Source organism: Colletes latitarsis, chromosome 4 (genome assembly GCF_051014445.1).
Source record: "Colletes latitarsis isolate SP2378_abdomen chromosome 4, iyColLati1, whole genome shotgun sequence".
Lineage (NCBI taxonomy): Eukaryota > Metazoa > Arthropoda > Insecta > Hymenoptera > Colletidae > Colletes > Colletes latitarsis.
The window spans coordinates 39,392,482-39,415,221 of record NC_135137.1 but is presented as its reverse complement, the minus strand read 5'-3'; the positions used below and the strand labels follow the sequence as shown (position 1 = coordinate 39,415,221).

General features: G+C 49.4%; 1 protein-coding gene across 4 annotated transcripts; it reads left to right on the top strand.

The window, feature by feature from the left end:
• Window positions 1-1,814: 1,814 nt before the first annotated feature.
• On the top strand, window positions 1,815-21,811 carry LOC143341336 (proton channel OtopLc). Of its 4 annotated transcripts, none has more exons than XM_076764215.1 (10): window positions 1,815-2,485; window positions 5,241-5,493; window positions 5,774-6,051; window positions 13,497-13,724; window positions 15,911-16,113; window positions 16,206-16,232; window positions 16,769-17,082; window positions 18,103-18,268; window positions 18,353-18,638; window positions 18,735-21,811. In XM_076764215.1, exons 2-10 carry the CDS (start codon window positions 5,407-5,409, stop codon window positions 19,435-19,437), a joined length of 2,292 nt encoding a protein of 763 aa, XP_076620330.1. In that variant the 5' UTR covers window positions 1,815-2,485; window positions 5,241-5,406; the 3' UTR covers window positions 19,438-21,811. The 4 variants fall into 4 exon arrangements, with proteins under 4 accessions (XP_076620330.1, XP_076620328.1, XP_076620331.1 ...); XM_076764213.1 differs by having other exon boundaries at window positions 1,827-2,485; window positions 18,732-21,811; XM_076764216.1 differs by lacking the exon at window positions 16,206-16,232 and having other exon boundaries at window positions 1,851-2,485; window positions 18,732-21,811.
• The last annotated feature ends 929 nt before the right edge of the window (window positions 21,812-22,740 follow it).

The window sequence follows — 22,740 nt, the reverse complement described above, 5'->3', positions numbered from 1 at the left end:
AAGGTGGTACGCATCTTATAGGTAAGGGAATGATTTGGAGAGGAAAAGGACGGTAAAAAATGATGAGAACACATTGAATACTTTGAAATTATATCATTTATTGTCATAGATTTACATTATACAAAACTTTAATACATATAAACATATTATATTATATTATATCATGTGACAAGTTGTCAGCAACGGTCAGCAGTGGTCAGCGATGGTCAGCTGACGTCGGGAGATGTTGGCAGAGGTCAGCTTAGGTCGGGAGATGCTGGGAGAGGTCAGCAGAGGGTGGCAGGAGTCGTAGTAATCGTTGTACGTTGCCAGAAATATAAGCGGTGGTCAGCAGAGGCCAGCAGTGGCAAGCAGAGATCACCAGGGGCGAATAGTAGCAAGTAGTAAGCGTTATATGTTGTCCGAAGTATCAGAGGTGGTCAGCAACGGTCAGCAGAGACGAGCAGAGGCATGCAGTGGCAGGCAGAGATCAGCAGGGGCGAACAGTAGCATGTAGTAATTGTTATACGATGTCAGAAGCATCAGGGGTGGTCAGCAGTGTTCAGCAGAGGCCAGCAAAGGCATGCACAGGCAAGCAGAAACCTGCAAAGGCAAGCAGAGACTTGTAGGGGCATGCAGTAGTAAGTATTAATCGTTATACATTATCAGAAATACCTGCAGTGGTCAGTAACGTTCGGCAGAGGCCAGGAAAGTTCAGCAGAGACAAGCACACGCTGACAGAGATCAGCAAAGACCAACAGATGTTAGCAGAAGTCAGTAGTAATCGTTATAGGTTGTCAGAAATATAAGCGATGGTCAGCAGAGCCCAGCAGAGGCAAGTAGTAATCAGGAGCAGTCAGTAAGAGTCGCTGTATGGTGTCAAAAGTTGTCGGGAGTTCTGTAATTTTGTCAGCACTGGTCATCAGAGGCCATCAGAGGCAAATAGAAACCAGGAGTAATTTGCAGAGTTCAGTAATGAACTCTAGGAAAGACAAGTAAAAATACCTGGGCAGTCGAGATTCCGAATCGTATGTCGTAGACAGGAGGTCGGATATTAGTTGTTCAAGAGCGAGAAGGGAAGTGTGAGCCTTTCTCTCTCGACTCCCACGAGGCGGACCGAAATTGCTTCGGGCAGCTTCGGAATAATCGAGAAAGAGGGCATGCGTCAGTTTGCTTTTGTCGACTTTCCGAAACTCTACGAGCTCACGTACGCGTGATCTGGCATGTGTGAGTAGGGCACCGGGTGCTGAATGAAAGCCCGCGCAAATTCAATTTACGCAATTCATCGTAACAAAAGAAATCATTTGTTAAATGATCGATTCGGTACTTTCATTCAGTTTATCCGTAAAACAAAGTTACAAAAGGAAGAAAACGGGGATTTAATTGTCACTTTTGCCTTAATATTTCAGACAGTCTACTCTCTTTAGGGAATGTATTATAGTACGAGTAAAGTGTTTGATCCAGCATGGGTCCTATTTCCCTTCTGATCCTCCTTTCTACCAATTTGGACAACCTTAAGAAACTAGTACCTTAAAATCCTTCGAGGACACGATGGAACAAGGCAGACCTCGTGAATCATTTCAATACGATACGTAAAACAACTATCCTGCGGATGAAATATTCAATTAAAACGAATTTATTCGGAACAATCGGACCAATGGACAACTCCGTGGGAAAGTAATTAGCGCGTCGAGGGCCTCGATGTGCGTAGACACGCGGCTAGCTCTGTAAAAAGATGTTGGAATTGGTCGTGCGAGAGATTGGTACGGTCCTGGCCGGGGTGCCCGCCGTGGTCGGTGCGTGACGGGTGGCGGCGTCGCAGGCGCTGTCGTCGCGACGCCCGGGCCATCGCAGCAGCCCGGCGACTCTGTCAGGATGTCGATGGTTCGCGTGGCGCGCCCTTCGGGGGCTGCCGAACTGACACTTGGGCGGCTCGTTTCGGTGGCTCGCGACGATTGATCGCGCGTTGTCCGTGAACCCTCTCGGTGGAAAAAACACTTTCCCGTCGCAAGGTCGCTCAACAAGTTCCGGCCGTGTGCGCGGGCCAGGCCGGCCGGCCGCGAGATTAATCGAAAGAGGAAAACATCCCCCGCGGTGGTCGCGAGTTCGCACGCGCGGCGACCGAGCGCAGCGGCCGAGCCGCGCGGCGGATTCTCGCGTGCACTCTAGCGCGTGCAGCAACCTCCGGCGGTGAATGCACTCTGAGGACCGCGTGAAAGCCCGTGGTAGCGAGGAACGGTGCGGTGCGTGGCCCACGTTGCTCACTGCGTGTGTTTACCGTCGCGAGTGGGGTGGTTTCGTGCGGTGGCTGGAGACCGTTTCGCGTCCGGGCACGGAACCGCGGAGGTTCCGGGTGCCAGAGGCGAGCTGACGGCTCCGCTGCCGCGATCGGATGTCCGCCAGGGAGGGCAGCAGTGACTACGTGCCGCTGGATGAAAGTGAAAACGAAACGTCCCGCGACACGGGGGGATGAGCCGAGGATACGCTGCGCGGAGAACGTCCGGCGGTAAGAACTTCACAGACCCCGTAAGTGGATCGTTGCCTTTGCTCTTTTACTCACGGCCATTATCCCCTTATTTTCGCTCACTCGATGAAATCGTAATTACCCGACCAGAGATACGGGCAGCTAAATATCGCGTGTCGCGGACCTCCCGCTAATCGCGTTTCCGTACAAAGTAAAGTATCAAAACAGGCCATCGACGCGGAAAGCCAACGGCCGGCGAGCATGAACGCGGAAATACCTACGTTTCCCGGCACGCGAAATCGAGCTATGGGAAATCGTTGCTGCGGCTCGCCGGGAAAAGCGCAACTACGACCACCCGCTGCTGGAAATATTACACTTCCATCGCCGGATATAGAATCGTAGTATCGATTCCCGGACACGTTCTTCAAATTGTTTCACGCAACGCGCCGTTTTACCAGAGTCGCCCGAAAGCCGCGCAATAATTCGCGGTGACTAGTTGGGTTTCGTTTACGATCCCGCGCATTCCCGCGTACGTGCCTCCGATTACTCGATGCGATCGAACGGAATCCTCTGCGGGGAATTGATGAAAATATATCCGCAGAAATAGTCGAAATAAGGCGTCGAAGAGATACGAGACCAGCCTGTTCTATTATCGAAGCAAGGAAAATAGCGTTCGGCGGCAACGTCCCGGGAGATCCCCAACGGCGATCGTCCGAAATGTTTCCGACTCCGCTCGACCGAGGAAAAGATATAGCGTCTTACCCCGCTTTATCTCTCCCACGCCCCGTAGTATTACCGTAACGTGCACGGGGAGCCGTTCGATGGAGAAATATTCGATGCCACGTACGCGAGCCATAAAACGTTCGGGGAACGATAGGGTCCGACCCGGTATAGCGTTCTGAGCGATCCCGAACAGGAAGAATGTTCATTGACGTTCCGGGGCTCGGAGGTCCTGGCGAAGCAACGTCTCGCTGGTCCACGACTGGATCGCTCACAGGAAGACAAATGTTCCTGAAGGTACGACGACGCCCTCGTGTTTCGAACACCCTCGACTTTTATGCAAAGCATCCCTGCTCGTCGCTAACTTTCCGCGGAGGGTGGTAATCCTGGTATCCTTCGACCACTGTCGAGCATTATTCGAACGAAATTTTATTTGGATAACAATAACGAATGAATAATTATTAAAAGAAGATCAACTGCTTGCCCTGATTAAAAGTAGCTGTCAAGCGACGAGTATCAAAATTGCGATTCGTTATTCTAAATAACTTTTGGCCAACATTGGTTTCGGGAAAACGTTTACAACTAATTTCCAACGAATAGTAGAACGCGAACGGCGAAGGTTGCGTGTGGTTTGCGTCTCCAGAGACGCGAGTTTGTTCGAAAGGGGAATAGAGTTTCGTGTATATCGAAGCAGAAACAATATTTGCCCGTACGGCTCGGAATATTCCGTAAATACTGTGACGATATTCAGACGTTGCCATCAATTTTGCAATATCACAAAAATATTTTAGAGAAACGGTGCCTTGAAAATATTCTAAATACGTACACGGTCGTATTATTTCCGTATTAGACTAAAACATCCCCTTAAAATTTATTGTACCCTCCTCCAATTTCGTCTAGACGTTACCATAATGCGTTCGAAACATTGCAAATGGCGGAAACGGAACGACTGCCGGAATATTGTAGAAATTCCTCTCGAAATATTCGAATACTGCGAGCATGCTTGGGTAACATTCTGCGCCGCGTGGGAGGCAATACGCGGTTTGAACGACCAAGTCTGCGGTGTAACGTGTCCCGTGGAAGCTTACTTTTCGGAATATCTTGTTAGCGAGTCAACGAGAACCGGAGCTCCGAGTTCGCCAAAGACTTGGAAACCGCGGTACTATGCCGTTAAGTACGTAAGTCTTGTCTCCGCGAGTCGCGGGACGTCGATCGTCGCCTCTCGAACCCTCCGGTTTAATTAAGTCGCGGGAAAGAAGCTCGTTCGCGCGAACGAGATTTTTCCGAGCGTTCGATTCCGTCGGGGATCGGAGCGTCGCGAGATCGAGCGACCGGAGAAACGTCTCCTAGTTTTAATTAAAGTCAGCCGGTCGGAGTCGCGGCTAAGGCAATTAACTCGAAGACAAACGGGAGGCTCGATTGAATTTCCTAGCTTTCCGTAATTAGTTTCGACGTAACGGAGTCGTTCCTCTGTCGGTAGCCCTGATAATCGCGCCTACCGACGAGTTACCCGCGCGAAACCGACGATCGGAGTTTGCCAAGTCCACAGACGCACCCTCCGCAGCCGCGGCGAGAGTCGATCGCCGACGCCGGAACGGTCTCAAAGGGTCGGTTCGTTTCTGAGAAATTAGCGGATCGACGACCCTTCCGACAGAAACGAACGAACGAGTCGAAATCGTGCGCGTTCGCGGCCCGTTGGTTTCGAAGCAGGACGAGTTTCCTCGTTTCTCGTTGTTTCCCGAGTTCCTCGTCCGGGGTCGAAAGTGGCACGGCAGGGGGGTGAAATTTTAATTCGCGCGCCGGAAGTTTGATATTCAGAGATCCGGAGTCGGCATTCACGGTCTCACGTACGACCACTCGGCGACTCTTCTTTCGACGGGGACATTTTTGTATCGCGTCGACGACGAAGGAACGCTTGTTCTTCGCGCCAGACGGAGAAAGCTAGAGAGTAAAAAAGGAAACGTAGAAAGATAGGGAAAGAACGTAGCACAGGGGGTAGAGATGATAGAACGAGACGACGATCTGTCATTCAAGGACGATTCTTTCAGCCTGCAAACTCGGTGGATTGTGTGTGCAGGGCCACCCTCTTTAGAATTCCCCGACCGTGGAGCAAGAAGCTCGTAAAAGACAAAGGGGGTTGGTAGCGTCACAGGGGTGAAGAAGCCGAGGCACGAGGGAGAGATCGGAGAGGAAGGAAAGGCGACACGAAGGGACGCGGAGAAGCGAGAAAGGAGATAAGGAAGATGGGGGAGAGTTCACCGGATCTCAGCCTCCGGCTCCGCCGGGGCAGCTCCGACTCCAGAGATTCCTTCTACATGGACTTTGCTCAGGTACTAACCCCCCTCGATAATCCCTGATAGATAACTCCTGTCGCGCTACAGCGAACGGTAAATTTATATTAATAAGAACCCACGATTCCTCCTCCGCCGAGCTTCCCGAAAGTCTTTTCGTCAGCTCGATCCTGGATCATCCGCTGCTAACATTCGGGATGAACGATCTGACAAATAAGCGTGTCGTCTCTCGGTTCCCTGCGGGGTGAATTTAAAGTTCGCATCTTCTTAACGTTAAATTTGCTCGTTGGTGGTGTCATTTAGTGATTTGGTTGAACAGGGCATCGACTCGGACATCGAGGAGGTGACGCGTCTGGGGGACAACAACTCGGATCCGATGATGGAGAACCACCTCGAAGAGAACGGAAACGAGCTACCTCCACCGATCGAGGACATCACCACGATCCCGGAAGAGGCGTCCGAGGAGCTGCGCGAGGAGGAGGAGGCCGCGGCTATGGAGGCCGCGATGCGAACACCCGAAGGCCCCATAATTAACACGGAAGCGGAGAAACCGGCGCAGCAAACCCCGCCCCAGCTCTCCACGCTCGCCCCGCAAGAGTGAGTACGCAGAAACGCCATGCTACGAAATTGCTGTACGCGGTACCGTCGTTACGGGGGTAATTTAATCCGGATCTGACAGCCTTCGGTTTTAATTGCAATTTCTTTTTTTTTTTTCTTCTTTTTTTTGTGACATCTCTGCAACTCCACGGGGTCCCCTTTTTCCATCGCGCGGAAACGCAACGCTGCCAGAGTGTAAATGCTACAACAAAGCGAACCGAATTGCCTAGGCTCCGTTCGACATATATTCATGCATGCGAGTTCTTTTCATCCTCTCGACGCGCAACTAACGTCTTTAATGGGCCGTTCGTCCCTCCCTCGACCTCGTGTAATATTCAGATTGGAAACAGCGTCTTTGAAAGCGTTTCGACTTCAAAAATCGCGAGGAGTGACCCGGCAGCGATTTATGCCAGCCTCGACGCGCGCACCGCTTCTTCCGGTCTGCGTTTCTTGCCGGGAGTATGACCTGACGTTAACGAATCCCCATACGTCTCGTTCAGACGAAGTCTCTTCAGCCAGAGTGCGAGGGTAGAATAATAAAAGAAAAAAAATACACGGAGCCAAGCTAAGTAGGTGAACAAAATGAACGTTCGGATCACGGCGTCGCGGTGTACAAAAATACAGAGTGCAGGGAGGAAAAATATTACTCACTCGTGGAGCGTAATGGCACGGTGGAAACGCGCGAGGAAACTCCGGTCAGAGTCGATTTTTCACGGAGATTCTGACGCCATCGCGCGCAACATCGTCGCAACTGTAAATTATTTCCTCAAAGACTTGTTATCGGTGCCAGATACTTGGAGCACTATTTCCCTACTCTTCGCTGAATATTTTTATTCGCAAAACTACCATCCTCAGGGAAGGTTCTTGCAGGTTGGCGTCAATTATTCTCCGCTACGTGTTTCGTACGTAACGTCACGATGTAAATTACGGCTCCCCCTAAACGGGCACGTTTCTCCTCGTCTCTTCATTCGAATGACCACCGCCACTAGTCACAGCCACGGGACATTACTCACTGTCCACGATTAACGCGCATCCCTCGAGTCTGGTATCCAGCAGGGAACCGGCAGCGGTTTGTATCTCCGCCGACGATTGAACTTGATCGTGAAAAATCGTTTCCGAAGCATCTCCACTTTGCTCCATCAATTTCCACTCGACTTCCGAGCATCCCGAATCACGGTTTCGCCGATAATCCTTACGAAATTTCGAGCTACTATGACACACGAGTACTAACACCTTGACATCGTCAGCTTTAATCTTTCAGAGGAATAAAAGTAACTGCGAGGTTTCTAATTTAATCGTGCACGGGGCATGTGAATTGTCAGGAATTTTTATTGGGCGTTTAACGGTTCGCTGAATGTCTGCGTTAAAAAGAAAGACTAACAGAATTTTCATATTGGAAGCATGTAATCTCCAAAACGTGGACTGATCCGTGAAAACGACATCGCTCCAGTCAGGGTCAATATTATCCCGAACCCTTGCCGTACGCTTTTCGACGTACCCTCTTGACAGTGGAGCTTCGAGTAAAGTACTCCGTCAGGAAACATTATTGTCACCTAAACGCCATTTTACGACCATTATAACGACACGGAGATCCTTTTCCCTAATGGAATCTGTTCGCTACGCAAGATTCGATTCAACTTTACTGGCAAACAGATTCATAATCGATCGATCGTATTTACTTTTTATATGTTCTACAGCGTTAGATCGTACTATACACGAACTAAAGTACTTTGCTTTCGTACTCGTGCGTCGTGTCTTAGAAATCACCGACACTACGCTGTTGCGTGGCAAACCCGTCTAATCCGTCCAATTGAATCGTTGGCAGACAATCGCTCGAGCATTACACGAGTCAGAAAATCGAGAAACGATCAAACGCGTTCCCGTAACGGGTATCGAAACAGAGATCCTCCGATCAAAGCGAAACACTGACCTCAATCTGCAAAATGGCTGGTTCTAGCAAGTCTAATCAGCGAGTCGCGGCGAAAGGAGTCGCGCGTCAAAGGCGTATCGTCGCGCGACGGTAACGAGGAGGCTCGTCGTAGCAATTAACGCGCTTGTTACGAAACCTGTTCGAGGATATTAATCGCGTCCCGCCGATACGCGATCACCGGTGCTTGATTGGTCGCTCGATCCGTTCATTTCCTCGTTTCGCGACGCGTCGAATCGTGCGATTAATCGCGCTTCGAACATCAATTTCCATCGATCCATCGATCTGGCGGGCGGCGCGCCTCCGTTCCGGCAGAACTCGATTGCTTCCGGCGGATATCGAACGCGAATTTCGCGGGCGCGCGACGGGGCCAGCGGCGCCGAAGTTAATATTGACCTGTCGCTTCGTTATGGCCAACAAACGACCTTCGTGCGCGCCTCTCTCGCTTCCGATCGTGCCTTATCCCTCTCCCCGTTCGCTCTCCCTCTCTTCCCGTTTCACCGGAACCGTCCTTCGTCCCGGACGAGACCAGGGAGACCTGTTCCCTCGATTTGCATGCAGATTCGATCAGCGTAGCTCGAGCCTCGACTCCTTCGTCCGCTGGAATCCTTTCGCGCAAGGGTAGCCTCCGACTCGTGGATTCCTTTGCAAAACTGCACGCGTTACGGAAGAGGGTACCGAAGAGGAAGGACGGTGGAGCGTAAAAATTGAAAAATTTAAGCTCACCCTTCGATCGTCCTGATTGTCCCGGCGCGGTCGAAGCGCGAGCCGTAAAATCGAGTTCTGGTGGGAAAATCGCGGTCGGTCCTTCCGCGAGCGTTACGCCACTGCGAATCTCGTTCGGGTAACGAGCCCGCTATCAAACGACCGTGTGTCCAGAGACGGTCCGATGGAGGAGCGGCACGGGGACGGGGAATGATGAACGAGGGGCAGAGAGAGAGACAGAGAGGGTCGCGGTGTCAGGATAGAGCAGGGCCTCAGTTTGTTATGCGGGGTCCGCGAGTGCCGTGACACGAGCCGCAAGGGCCGTGACTGTGCTATCCGTCGGTGTGTTCAGCAGCTTGCGTTCCGTCGAGACGGCCGAGGAAACTACCAGCCAAGGTCACGGACATGCTCATCAAGGAGACCTCCCTCAGGTACCACGATTCCGTCCCGCCAACCGCGGATCGATCCGAGCCGGTCCTCTCCACGGGACGACTGGCCGGGAATCCTAAAATCGCGCGCGCACACCCACGCACCGCGTCTGTCTGCGATTTCCGATGGCACGACGTGCCCCTCGTGCTTTTCGATACGGAATTTCAATCGCCAGGGAACATACGAAATCCTTCAGATTCTGAGGCTCCCGTCGATCGACGACGGACGGGATTTTTGGCTCCAGGAGCGTCAGAATTTTTCGAACAGTTCTACAATCAAGGTAGCAATCGCTCTCGATTCGAGTATCGAGGGAAAAAATTGGACAGCATAGCGGAAAGCGTTAAAATATTTGTGAGCGGGGAGCGTTCTCTGTATCGAGCCAATCTCACCCTCCGACGAAACGTAATCCCCAGCGTGGGAGAGACCGAGATGCCCGCTGTAATCGAGTACGGCATCGCGATTAAGTATTTATACGTTTCTTTACTTCGTTCTCGACTCGATCACTACGCTTGGAAAGCGTGAAACGTGTCCAAATATTTTGTCAAATCTCGCCTGTTCGTTCTATTTTATTTGTATAAATATTTCTTTACCCGTAAATAAATAAACAAGTAACGATAACTCGTTCATCCTTTGGCGCAGAGGGAACGAAACGTTTACGGGGTATTTACGCGTCGAAGAAACGATTAAGAAAATGGTCCGTTGAGGCGCGGGAGTCGGAGCATCGCGCAAGAAAAGAACGGGAAGATGCGAAGAAGCAGATTCCTGAGGAATACCCCCGAAGGGGTGGCGGAGTGGCGGAGCGACCGAAACAAGGGTGAGCCGGACCAGGAGTCCTCGAGCCACGGATACACTCGTGCCACAATGAGGGAACGGCACTCAGCCACTGAATCAACCCCTCAGTGCCCTCGCGCGCCTCCCTCTCGTCCGGCAACACCCTCTCGCGCTCTTCTGCTTCTCCAACACTACGTGATTATTTCAAAAAGCTCCGAGCCAAGGGCCGACTCCCCGCACCCTCCTCCCCGTTCTTCCATCTCTCCCCGAGAGCTCACCACTCACTTTCCCTCTTTTCCCTTTCAGGGCGCGTGTGCGCGCGAGCAAGAGTGACCCTCCTATCTCGTCAAAAGGACGAAACTTATCCGCCTCCCTCTCGCCGCCTACTATCTGCCTCGTAGGGGTAGGTCGTTTTACGCAGCGCCTCGTTTACCTTCTTAAACGCGCGGAACAACCATCTACCGATTTCAGATATACAGAGTGTCCCGTTACGAACCCTCCCGCGTTCTTTTTCCTATTTTATTGGGTCACCCTCAAACTTTACAACCCCTTCAACGAACCCAACTCTGCTGACATTTAATATTTTCAGGCAAAAATAACCACCTCGTTCCTCGATCGTGTTGGTCGAAAATTGCATCGTTTTTCTGTGTAAATAGAAGACGAATCATGCGTAAATTAGTAGATTCTGTCCGTAGTCTCTTTACACGAATGATAGCGTTTTAATGACGATTAAAATTGCAAGTCTCGGTAATTATTAAATTTAGAAAAGGTCCTCAAATGCTTCTATTCATAGAGCTATTGTTATCGTAAGTTTCCACAGTTTTCGGTAGACCATGTTTTTTCATATTCCATAAAACAGCGAAGGGTGTTCGGGGTTTTAACGAGCCACCCTGTATTTAAAGGGGCTGGATGACGCTTTGTGGATGACTGCGTTTCAACAGGGGCGAACGCAAGCTATTTATTTATGCGCGTAATTTTTCGGTGGAAATGTGGAACCAGAGCTCCAGAAATATTGGACGAAGCGAATTGTGCAACGAATATCGTGAAACGCCCAGGCACTGCTTTCAGAGGCGAACTCTCGTCGCAAAAGAAAATCTTAACCCTGTTTCTGATTTCCTTACGGCCATTCATGTGCTGTAAAAAAAGAAATTCGTTAATAGTTTATATCACGATGGTACTGGTTCGTACAAATTATCGATGTAATTAAGTGATATGGTCTCCCATTCTGTTTCAATTACGTTTATGAATTCTTTTCGAGACGAGAATTGGCAGTTATTTGTGTACACTTGCCCTAACAGATATCCCCATACGTTCTCAATTATATTTAAATCCGGGGACAATGCTGGCCAATCTAAACAAATTATTTTCTACTATTTTTCGTTTCTATGGTTCCTTTATAAAAGTTCAACCATTACTAAGCAACAGATATTGACGGATATGGCAGCCATAGTAGGAAATGCGATTTTCTCGATTCGAAACTCGTACGAACTCACGCTATTTGAAAGAACGTTTGATTAAAAGAGCTTTATATTCTTATTTTCATCGTTTTTGTGCCTCGCGTAGGCTTCCGAGGGCGCAATTTTCTCTTGTGCCGTGAAAATCGAAGAAACCCTTTTCACAGGGACTCGAATATTCTTTACCCACCCCCAAAAGGCGCGTCTGCGGAGAGGCAAGGGGCGAATCCACTTCGCGGTAAATTGAAATCTCGCCCCGATACGTCCACGCAATATCGCGGCAGAGAAATAATTTACGGGTCCTTCCTGTTCGGCTCCGGCAGGACGAGCCAGTCCCGAGGACAAGTTGTCGCCGTAAATTCCATGGTAACGCGACGCGTTCCACGAGGATTCCAGCGGGCGTAAGAGGGTAGACCAGCCCCAAAAAGCCCACGTTGTGAGAAACAAACCGCCTGTATTTCGCTAGTCGTCAGATTAGAGGGATCGGTCAGGATTATCATTAGATAAACGGCCGACGTTGGAAAGTCGTCGTTTAATGACGCTCACGAAATCGTCCGAGCTATAGTGGGTCTCTTCCTGCAGCCAGTGTCAATGTGACAAGTGTATCAAACGTTACGGCACCGCGTTGACCTTAAATTAGACGAGAGAGACCGTTCCTGTGCGAGTTCCCCTTCGTGCTCCCCGAAACTTTCAGCCGGACTGCGATTGCGCTACCAGAGCGGACGAACGACGACGCGAAATTGGACGTCGATCGTTTCGACGTAGCCACGGGAGCCTGAGTATCGGTTTAAAAATTTCGTTCTACGAATCGATAGCTGCTAGGAAAAGAAACACCGCGAGTTTATCGGTGGAGCAACGCGCAACGCGTACAAGATCCAAGTCGAAACGGGCCTGGAGAAGAGAGGGGAAGAGTAATCGAGCAAATTAAAAACGACACGCCCCTGTTTAATTGCTCTCGCTTTCCAGGCAAAAAAGAAAAAGATGGAACGCAAATGAGCGTCGCAACTCGCGGCCCCGCGAGCGCGGTTTCATTAAGCTCCACGAAGAAAACGGGTCGGAAAATATTTTCCAGCCACGGTTAATTGCTTCTTTCCATGTCCGAGCGAGTACGAGGCCGAAAACTAGGGCTGAAACATCGTGTAAATTACTTCGAGGGTTCAGAATGTTCCATTGTTCGCGGTACAATTAGCATCGAGGATGATTCTTTGCGAAGCAAAACATTTTCGAGTTTCAGAACGAAAGAGTTCCCGTCGTCGTTATTGGAAAAGCCCACATATCCGGTAAATGCGCCAGACGATCGAATATTAATCGTGTTTGACTCGCTTTGGCCGTTCCTCCATCGCTTCTCTCCGTATTCCGAATGTATACAAAAGCGAACCGCGAACGGCGAGGGCAGATAAGAGCGATCACATTTCATATACCTCGGTTTCATTGTGTCGCGGAGTCTTTGTCGCTTTCAAAGTGTCCACCGTGCTGGAACGCATCGAGCGCGAGACAAATTTAATCGGTTTTCCTAATTCGTTAATTAGTTCAATTCCGTCGCTTTCCACGCGAATCCATTCGGCTCGAAACCGTTCGACGCGAATTACCGCCTTGAGTCGAAGCGATTTCGCGTCGTCACGCGGTCCTCGTAATTCGTTTAGGAGAGTTTCCGTCGACGGTCCGCCCATCGGCGATACGGTTAAGTCAGTTACTGGTAACTTCGGAGCCATGAAACTGGCTGTCGTTGCTCGTCGAGCGACGCCAATCGCGTCTCGTTAAATCGTCAGCGACAAATAAGTTGCAATTACCCAAATCTCACGCAAAACATTCTGGATTTTTAGCTTGCATAGCTAAACGAATGAAAATACAATGGAACCTTTCTTTATTAGTTCGGATAATAGAGTTTTCTATGAAAAGGGTTGGTAAATAAATGTCAGAGATCGATTTGCTTTGGGTAAAAAAGGTTTCACGAATGGGGAAGCGGTGGTAAAGCGCACAGCGATCGTTGCAGTAGACAGCGGAAGCGGAGGAATCAGGGGGCGACGTAGAAGGTGCGCTACTTTGATAGCGTGGTTCAAGGTATCCCGAGCAACGTAGTATCGTAATTATCCCCGTAATAACGAATCGATCGGGCAAGGACAGAGCAGAGAAATAATGAGGAAACACGGTCTGTACAGCTGGCCAGGACTGCCGGGTGCGCTACCGTCACCGGCTTCGCCGTCCGCGGTAATCGTTTCGCCGGAAACGCTGTCTAGACACAGCAGCAGCTTACCCTCCCGCACCCACCGGCCACCCCAGTTCGCCTTGGCACTACCATGTTCCTCGCAGCCGATTTCCGCGGTGTGCTACCCGGCCCCGACCTACCTCGACGTCGCCGAGGACCGGAAGTGGAAGAAGCTCGGATGGTGAGTTACAACATTTATAAACTACGTCGAAATTTTGTAATTTTCATCGGATAGAAGATAAAACGCCCTTGAAAACGAATTTTGTTTTAAGTCGATACCGTAGTTAATTCCGGAGAAAACAATTATTTATGAAAAAATGGTATAGTAATTATGCAAACACCCTGTATACGAATTTAAATTCATTTTGAATTAAACAAACAATTTATGATCTAGTTTTATCGCGCACCAGTCATAGGATCAATAGGAATTGCTAAAACTTCGTTTGATGCATAGTGTCAAAGTAAATGTTAAAATAAACATAGAAGACAGCAAAAATTATAGTAGCAGGTATAGTCATCGGATAGGGGATGAAATGCCCTTTAAAATGAGCGTTCGTGCGAGTAGATAGCTCAATTAGTTCCGGAGATATAGCGATTTTAGTTTCAAGTCGATGCGGTGGCTAGTTTCGGAGATACGACGGACCGAAGTTTGTTTACGTTTCATTGACGCGAGATGAATGACTACGCGCGCGCGTAAATAGTAACGCGTAGTAAATTCTTGGAAATACTACGGGGAACTAGGTCACGGCAGTCACGTCCGTAGGGTAGGTCAGCGCGACGCACGAGCGACAAGGAGGTCCGACGCGCTAGACGAAGACAGCGATAGTCGAATTAAGAAAAATTACCTTTTACATAAATTACGATATCTCGAAAACGGAAAGTCGGATCGACAAAAACCAAAAGCCATTTTAAAGGGGAGGCCTTGCCGCCGCTAACAATGCCTTGATAATTAAGAAAACACTAGTAGTCCCGGAACTGCACGCGTCTAAAGTTTTGGTATTTTTAATACGCAATAATGCACGTCTCTAAGGTGGCGAGAGCGTGGATAGTGGAATTTAAAAAATACCTCTTTACATAAATTACGATATCTCGAAAACGGAAAGTCGGATCGACAAAAACCAAAAGCCATTTTAAAGGGGAGGCCTTGCCGCCGCTAACAATGCCTTAATAATGGATAAAACATTAGTAGTTTCGGAACTGCACGCGTCTAAAGTTTTGGTATTTTTAATACGCGATAATGCACGTCTCTAAGGTGGCGAGAGCGTGGATAGTGGAATTTAAAAAATACCTCTTTACATAAATTACGATATCTCGAAAACGGAAAGTCGGATCGACAAAAACCAAAAGCCATTTTAAAGGGGAGGCCTTGCCGCCGCTAACAATGCCTCAATAATTAATAAAACTCTAGTAGCTTCGGAACTACACGCGTCTAAAGTTGAACTATTTTTAATACGCGTTATTAGACTGTTCTATGCCAGTAGAAATTGACAATTCTCTCCTTTCGTCTTTGCTATACATATATTTTCAATTTACATGGGAAACTAACCAGAAGTTGATACCAAATTTTGTCCAGTTTTTTTACAAAAAAATATAAATCATTCAACCGGTCAGATGACCGGTCGTGGTAGGTTTGGTGTGAAATAAATAATTGCGTGCTTCGTATTTGGCCCCGAAAGTAACGATACCTAATAACGAGCCACGAATATTGAGTTGTACGGATTACTTTGCTAACGTTTCTAGGCGAACGAGCGAAAAAATGAGGTGTCGCTGGAATTTAGTTGAACGCGACGGTGAGCGAATCGCCACGATTTCATCTTGACTCGTTTCCATTGCCGGTGAATCAACGCGAAGGGGGGAGAATATATGCCGGTCACCACGGAAATTTCACGTGATCCTCCGTGTTATCCTGACCGACGTCTGCACCTCAATTACCGGTACTTTATGAATCAAACACACGCGCACGGTCGACCACGCGATTACCCGTAATTGAGCCAATTCTTACGGGGGTGGATGTATTTGCGGCCAATGGTATCTCCACTGACGCTTCCCGACATTTCATTCCGGGGCCGGTGCGTTTCTTTTTCGCCCGTTACCGTTCCGACCGCCTGCGTTACGCTTACGGAGAATCAGCCTGAAACAATTCGGCTAAATGCTTCGCCCGCCAGCGCGGATGAATTCGAACTCGTACTTTACCACGACGATGAACGCCGTTGTAATCGTTAATCGTGGCGAGAGGCTCGTCGTCCGAGAAAACTCCCACAACAGGTACGATCCCGGAAATAGTCCCATTTCCCCACGACGGAAAGTCGAATCCGCAATCCCGCGAACTCGGCTCTGGTTCAAGCACAATTTCCGTTTCTTGCGCAGCGACGCCCTGGCGACGACGTTTAGCGCTCTCTACGGAAAGCTGCTGGTCGTCATGGGAATCGCCTTTCCCATGGCGGAAGTAATATCCACCTACATACCGCCGTCGTTCTACGAAGGATTCTACCTTTACCTCTACTTCGGCAGCATGATCTTCCTCGTCTACACGTACACCACGCTGGTCCGCGACAGCAGGCCCAAGTCAAGTAAGTCGATCGCGATTCTGACCGATTCGCTCTTAATAAATCTCCATTCGATCCATAGGCAAATGGAGTGAAATGTTCAAATTGACTTTCAGGAAGGTCCGCGGCGTGTTGTTTTACGAGTAGGTAATCCCTTACCGCACAGACGACTCTAACGCTCCCGTTTCCCTTAACCGATAAACGGCCGCCATTAAATCTATACGTCGCTTGCGATCGCTCGTGAATCGGGTTCCCGTTGCCACCACTCAATAAAAACATTTCAGGCCGCAAACCGCTATGAATTCCACAACTTTCACGCCCGATATTCGCCCTCCGCGTAAATTGAAACGATCGTGAGTTCGAAAGCTCGGTGGCGTCGGTGTTGCTAATTGCGTTTGTCGTCGATTTATCCGATCTAGAGTAGAAAATCTCGCGACGATAAAACGAACGGACGAAGTTCTCGCGTTCCCGTATCCCCGGAGGGGCAAAGGTTCGAAGGGTCAAAGAATCACCGCGGAATCATCGACGACAGTAACCTCGTCGTAAATTCAGCAGCCTCCGCGCGCGGTTCGGTCGCTCGCTCGCATTCAATCCGCTTCCGACGACGGGAAGCAAGCTCGGTCCCTGTTAAAATCGCATTAATCTTAACCGGCCGATTACCATAAATTTGCATGAGAAGAGAAGCAAAAGGACGTATGCGACCTGGACTCGTCGCGATCGTCGAGCGGCGCCGGCGGCGACAGCGACGCAGTCGACGCCGCCTATCCGCACGTGGCCGCCGTAAGACCGGCGCAGCACTATGGCAGCTTCTACCTTCGAATGGGCGCCGTGGCGTTCGGCATCGGCTCCATGATCTACTCGGGGCTCGAGTTCGGACAATACTTCGAGCTGGAGCAGAACACCAAGTGCCACAACATCATGATGGCCCTCACACCGGCCACCAGGATGGCGTTCATCTTCATCCAGATGTACTTTATATTTCTGAACAACGAGGTGAGCTACCCTGGATGCTTACACGTCGTCATTTTTAGGTCGTCGATCGAGGGTCATGTCGAAAATAAAACCTATTTAGCCATTTAAAACAATTAAATGTGCTTGTACTATAAGTAGAAACACTAACATAAACGCTCGGTGTATGTTAGAATCTAAGGGTTCTAACCGGGGTCCGGACGAGGGAAGAGACACTTGTCGCGTACAAAAGTACAAGAATAGTGTATTTATAGATTAACGCGTCGTAATGTTTCGAGATCCCTGTTCGACGAGAACGAGGATCCTGTTGAAATATGAAACAACTCTATCGAGTATCTCTATCCTCGTTAGCGGGACTCGAGATCTCGGATAACAGATATTTGCCCAGAGAACCAATTAGTATTACGGTCAAGCATGCTGGAATCAATTATCCGATATTCATCCCGCGATGAGGAACTGCAGAAAAGCAATCGACTCGTTGTCCAATCGTATCGTTCCCATTCGATTCTATCGACGATTAAAGTAAGCGTCTCTGTATTGGGAAAATTAGCTGATAATGTAGAAAGCACGTTGGTTTCCTGCTCTTTGTTAATTGTTTAATCTTTTGCGAAACGATCGCGTAAGATAATCGCGAGGGGAGTCGTCACCGTAACTTAGTGGATGATGGGGGGCTAAAAATAACGGGCAGCGACGATGGTGCAGAAATCGGTGCACGGCACGTAATGAAAGGGCGAAAGCGTCGATGCAAAACGAGAACCATCGGTGAAAGGTTAATGAAACGGAAGGGTGAACAACCCTGAAACTAATACTGGAACACGAGTCGTCCGGCGCTTCCCCGGCAGTTTGCCGTTTCCTTTGCCGCGATAGATGAATGTCTATCGCCGTCCTCGATCGCTTTTCATCAAAGCTTTCGCAGATTCCTCGAGGATCTCGATCTCGTTCGCCGTGCAACGACTCCAAGTTTCGCGACAATTATTATGTTCGACAGAGCACCGTTGTTTCACGATTCCCAGGCGAATTAATCTCTGTTCTTTTTACCAACAGCAAATGAAAGTTTATCGTCATCGGGTGGTCGCGCGTTTCGGGCTGATGCACATGATTGGCACGAATCTGTCCGTTTGGCTGAACGTTCTCGTCCAGGAAACGAAACACGAGATACTGACGTTCTACAATCCGGAAAACAACTCTCTGCGAATCTCCCACAGATTAGGTACGAATACGCTAAGCTTTATACAACTGGAAATCCTAAAACGTATCACAGAGCCTCCGGAAATTGAAACTGAAATGACGTTAGGTACGAAGGGTAGTCTTCATCTTGGAGGACAGAGTCACTATCACCACGGGGAACACCTGAGGCTTCCGAGGGGCTTGAAAGGACCGCATCACATGTTCGAGTGCCGTCGAACCAACATAATGGGCTCGCTGGTTCAGGACGCGAGCCCGTTTCTCTTTCCCTGCACCATAGAATACAGCCTGATCTGCGCCGCGATCCTCTACGTCATGTGGAAGAACATATCCAAGGCTGCGTTCTCCCCGCCTAAAACGCTCACAGGATCGCGGCATCACGCCCACGCCTACAGGTAAATCCGACATCGAGACGATCGATGTTTCGTTATCATCTTTGGAATAATTCAGATTTTGCAACCGTTTAAATTAATCGTGGGTTCTTGTAGGAGATCGCCGCACCACTACAGCGTGGACTGTGCCCGCGCCCACAAGGGCCTCTTTGTCGGTATTCTGATCCTGGTGTTGACGATCATCTCGTTGATCCTGTTCTTCGTACTAATATCGCGCCCGGAGCTGGTCAGCTTCGCAGTCACCGAGGTGAACGTCTGCGAGCTGACGTTGTACGGGATGTCGACGATGGCCACGCTGATAGGGATGTTCCAGATGCGGAAGCTCCGCTACGACGGAACCAGGAACCTAGAGCTGGACAACATCCTGTTGGTGGCCGCTCAAACCGGCACGTTCATCTACTCGACGTTCACGATCATCGGCGCCCAATTTACGTTGGCAAAGCACACGGTGTTGGTGCTGGTGACGGCGCTGGCGAGCGTCGTGCAGACCACCTTGCAAACGATCTTCATCCTGGACGCGTCGAGACGAACGGTCGCCACCGCGAAGCAGATCAGACGTAAACCGGGCAGAGAGATCGTCACGTTTCTGTTGGTTACGAATCTGGCGATGTGGGCGATCAACACTCTGGAGAAGTCGCGGGCGGAGTCGCACCCGGTCCAGCTGCACTTCTACGGCCTGTGGGCGTGGACGATCATCACCCACGTCTCGATGCCGTTGGCGATCTTCTACAGGTTTCACAGCACCGTTTGCCTATGCGAGGTGTGGAAAAGAGCGTACAAGGTGAAACCGACCTACATGTGACGCAAGGGGTCGCGCGAGGTCGTGTGCAACAAAACCACACCGGCTCCACAGAGACCGAACACCCTGCCGGCCAGGCTGGGCGCCATTACGGAGAACGATCCGGTTTACTTCATGTAATCGAGCCACGGTCGCCCAAAGTCTTCTTCGTCCCTCGAACATTTTCGGAACAGACGCTCCTCGAGTACGCGCTGCGAGCGTTTCGAAGCCCGTTCGTCCTATGTTCGTTGCTCTAGCTAGATTTCTAATTTCAGTTGTATCGAGACGTCGACTTCGTTAATGGTTGGTCCGCGACGAGATAATCGATCGACGGATGAGCGAGGAGAAACGTGGCACAATCGATGACGCACAATTTTTTCTTTTTTACTAAGGTTAGATGCGTAGACGATTAGAGGATTTTAGGATTTATTCGGGAACGACGAGATTCTGTTTGATACACGATAAGACGATTTCTATCGAAATAGCGAATGAGAGGGAGAGAAAGGTATTAGAGAGTAAGAAGAGAGGTCCTTTTTCTTTGGTCGCGACGTTCGTAAGACTGAAATCTAAGCGACCCGTTGGCTTAGGCGATTGGAGAAACGATTCGAATCCGCGTTAACCCGGAACCCCTGATCGATCTGTCCTTCGATGTTACTCGAATACTCTCACGGACATCCGTCTTCCACGTAGTACAAACTACAACTTAAATAGCGTCTCTCGCGTCCAAGTAGATGTTTCGAAAAGCTACCGATCGAGGGAAACAGACCGTCGATCGACGTCCCCGGGCTATCGATCCGAAAAACCTTAAAGCGCCGTGCTCCAACGACCGAACAAACGATAGAAACGATAGTTCAACCAAGCGAGCGATAATAGTACAATAAAGAAATACGAATAATTCATGGACCAAAGGGACGTTCGAGCCAACCGTCCGTCTGTTTCTCTCGATTTTACGCAGCAACGTCCAGCGATCGATCGATGTTCGTGTTTCGAGGCGAGCAGAAGCCTTCGAAGGCCGGACATGCAAGCACGTTACAGTTATCCTACACGAGTCCAGCCGTACAACACTCTTCAAACGGCTCCTCGCACGACGTTGCGCGTTAATCACGAGTCCAAAAAAAAAAAAAAGTAGAAAAAAAGAAATCGTATCGTAGAGAGACAAAGAGGGGAGCCTAGTCCATAAACGCGACGTTAGTGCAGGAGCATCGTAGACTCCCATAGACTCGAGACCGTAGAGCTAAAAAGTTTTTAGAGGGATGTTAACTTGCGGAAAGAGCAACAGAGTACAACGGCGAATCATATCATTAAGCCTTAATCCGTCGAATGCGTTGTCCAAGGTCCGATAATTAGAGAGAATAGGGGGAATCGAAATCGCTCGAGAGCGAGCACGACCGTAATCAAACCGAGACGACCTACTCGAGCGTGTTTCTTCGTTTCTTTTCTTTGTTGCACGCTCAACGGACAGTCGCCATGGAAGATTGGAGGAGAGCGTGACCGATCCGTAGAGCGAATCGATCGGTGTGCAATACCGTTCGGCGAGAATGCGTGAATGCGTGTGTGTGTAAGTGACGATATGTGCGTGTCCTTTGGGAAACGAACGGCGAAAATGGGGGCCGATGAAAGATAACAGAGCGACGAAACGTACGTGTTTTCGCGGGGTACGCGTCCCAGTTAACGCGCGTTTCGCGCTTGTACGCTTCTTTCGACAACTGGCGTTCAGCGACGCCGTTCCACACGGTTGAATCGGTTGATTTTTCATTTCTTGTAAGATACGATCCGAACCGCTAGGCGGCTGTAAATATGTGAACGCGTAAAAGAATAAGCGACGAGATAAAGAACGGATCCTCTCGGTGTTTAGAGCTAGTTGTGTCGACATGTTTCTTCCTATATTATATATAATATATACACATATATATACAAAATATAAATATATTTATTATTGCGTTGTTCTATTATAATATTTATTGTATTATCAGATATAGGATTTACGCGCGACACGTTAACATTTTTTGATCGGGGCTCGTGTCGAGATCCTTCCCTCCACTTCGTCCCCGCCTCCTTTTTCTCTTCTACTTCGTCCACGATCGTCGGAGACGTTAAAAGACGCGCTCGATTCGCTCGCGGGACCGCCCGTTCGATGTTGCAGCCGATCTCGGCACGAGTCTTAGCCGAAATTCAAACAAAAACCACGAGATCGAACCACGAGGTAAGTCACGATTTGCGCAATTCGGGGTTCGCGAGTCGAACAAGGGTGCACGCGAAAGATACCCTTCTACGTCACGTCTTTAAACTGTACTTTTTCTATGTCCGCATACTCTAGTTCCTACGCAATGTTTGTACTCTTATACCCTTTGTACTATTTGTACCTTACGAATTGCAATACACTCGTCCGCAATAATAACCTGGCTCACGTTATTCCCCAACAACCCTCACCATCCGCCGTCGTTTCTTATTCTGCGTCTGAGGCGGTTTCACCGTTCGTGGGTGCGGAAAGGATTCTAGCGACGTGCCAAACTGGATGAAAATAACACGATACAAAGTCGGCCGACGAAACGCAGCCGAGCGATCGCGTCGACCTGAATACCTCCGATTCCGGTCCCGACGACGCACTCGTGTCCGTGATCTCCCAACGTCGAGGGAGGTCCAAGCCGAGTCCACGGTCATTTCGCGAGGGAACTCAATTCGAATCAGGAGGAAAGGAAATCGATCCGCGACGCGACTTTCTCCGAGCTCGAACCGATCTTTCTGGAACGCGGTTCTTACAACGATATTCCGCGCCGCGACTCGTACATTTATTCGTTCATTTAGAAAAGTCCCAAAAGATACAGATATTTGTATCGAGACAATGGGCGTTAAATAAAAATTAAATGGTTCCAGCGAGTTTAAATCCGGGAAAAGAGCAGACGTATCCATTCTTTAGGAAATCGTTCGTCCAAGTCAGCTCGGCTAAAATGCAGAGGTGCACCGTCGTGCATAAATTACGCGCAACGTATGACATTTAATGGAACCTTTCATAAGTAATTCATGCAATTGATTATTCGAGTTGACGTAAGCGGTGGTAGCGTCCCGTGTGCCACGCGTTTCGCTCCAAGGGGTCGATTTACGCATTCTGAACGTTCATTTTTACTTCTTGGGAAACAGACAACACGTGCTTTTACCTGAGAGTCGCGCACGTATCAATTTACTTTACGCTGTTCCTCCCTCGAATGAAATATTTACGGTTCCTAGCTTTGTTTCTAATTTCGACGTTCTCCCTGACCCGACGTCGATCTTTTTGCACGTTTCGTGGAACGATATTTTTGCAGCGAGCACGTCCGGAAATAAACGTGA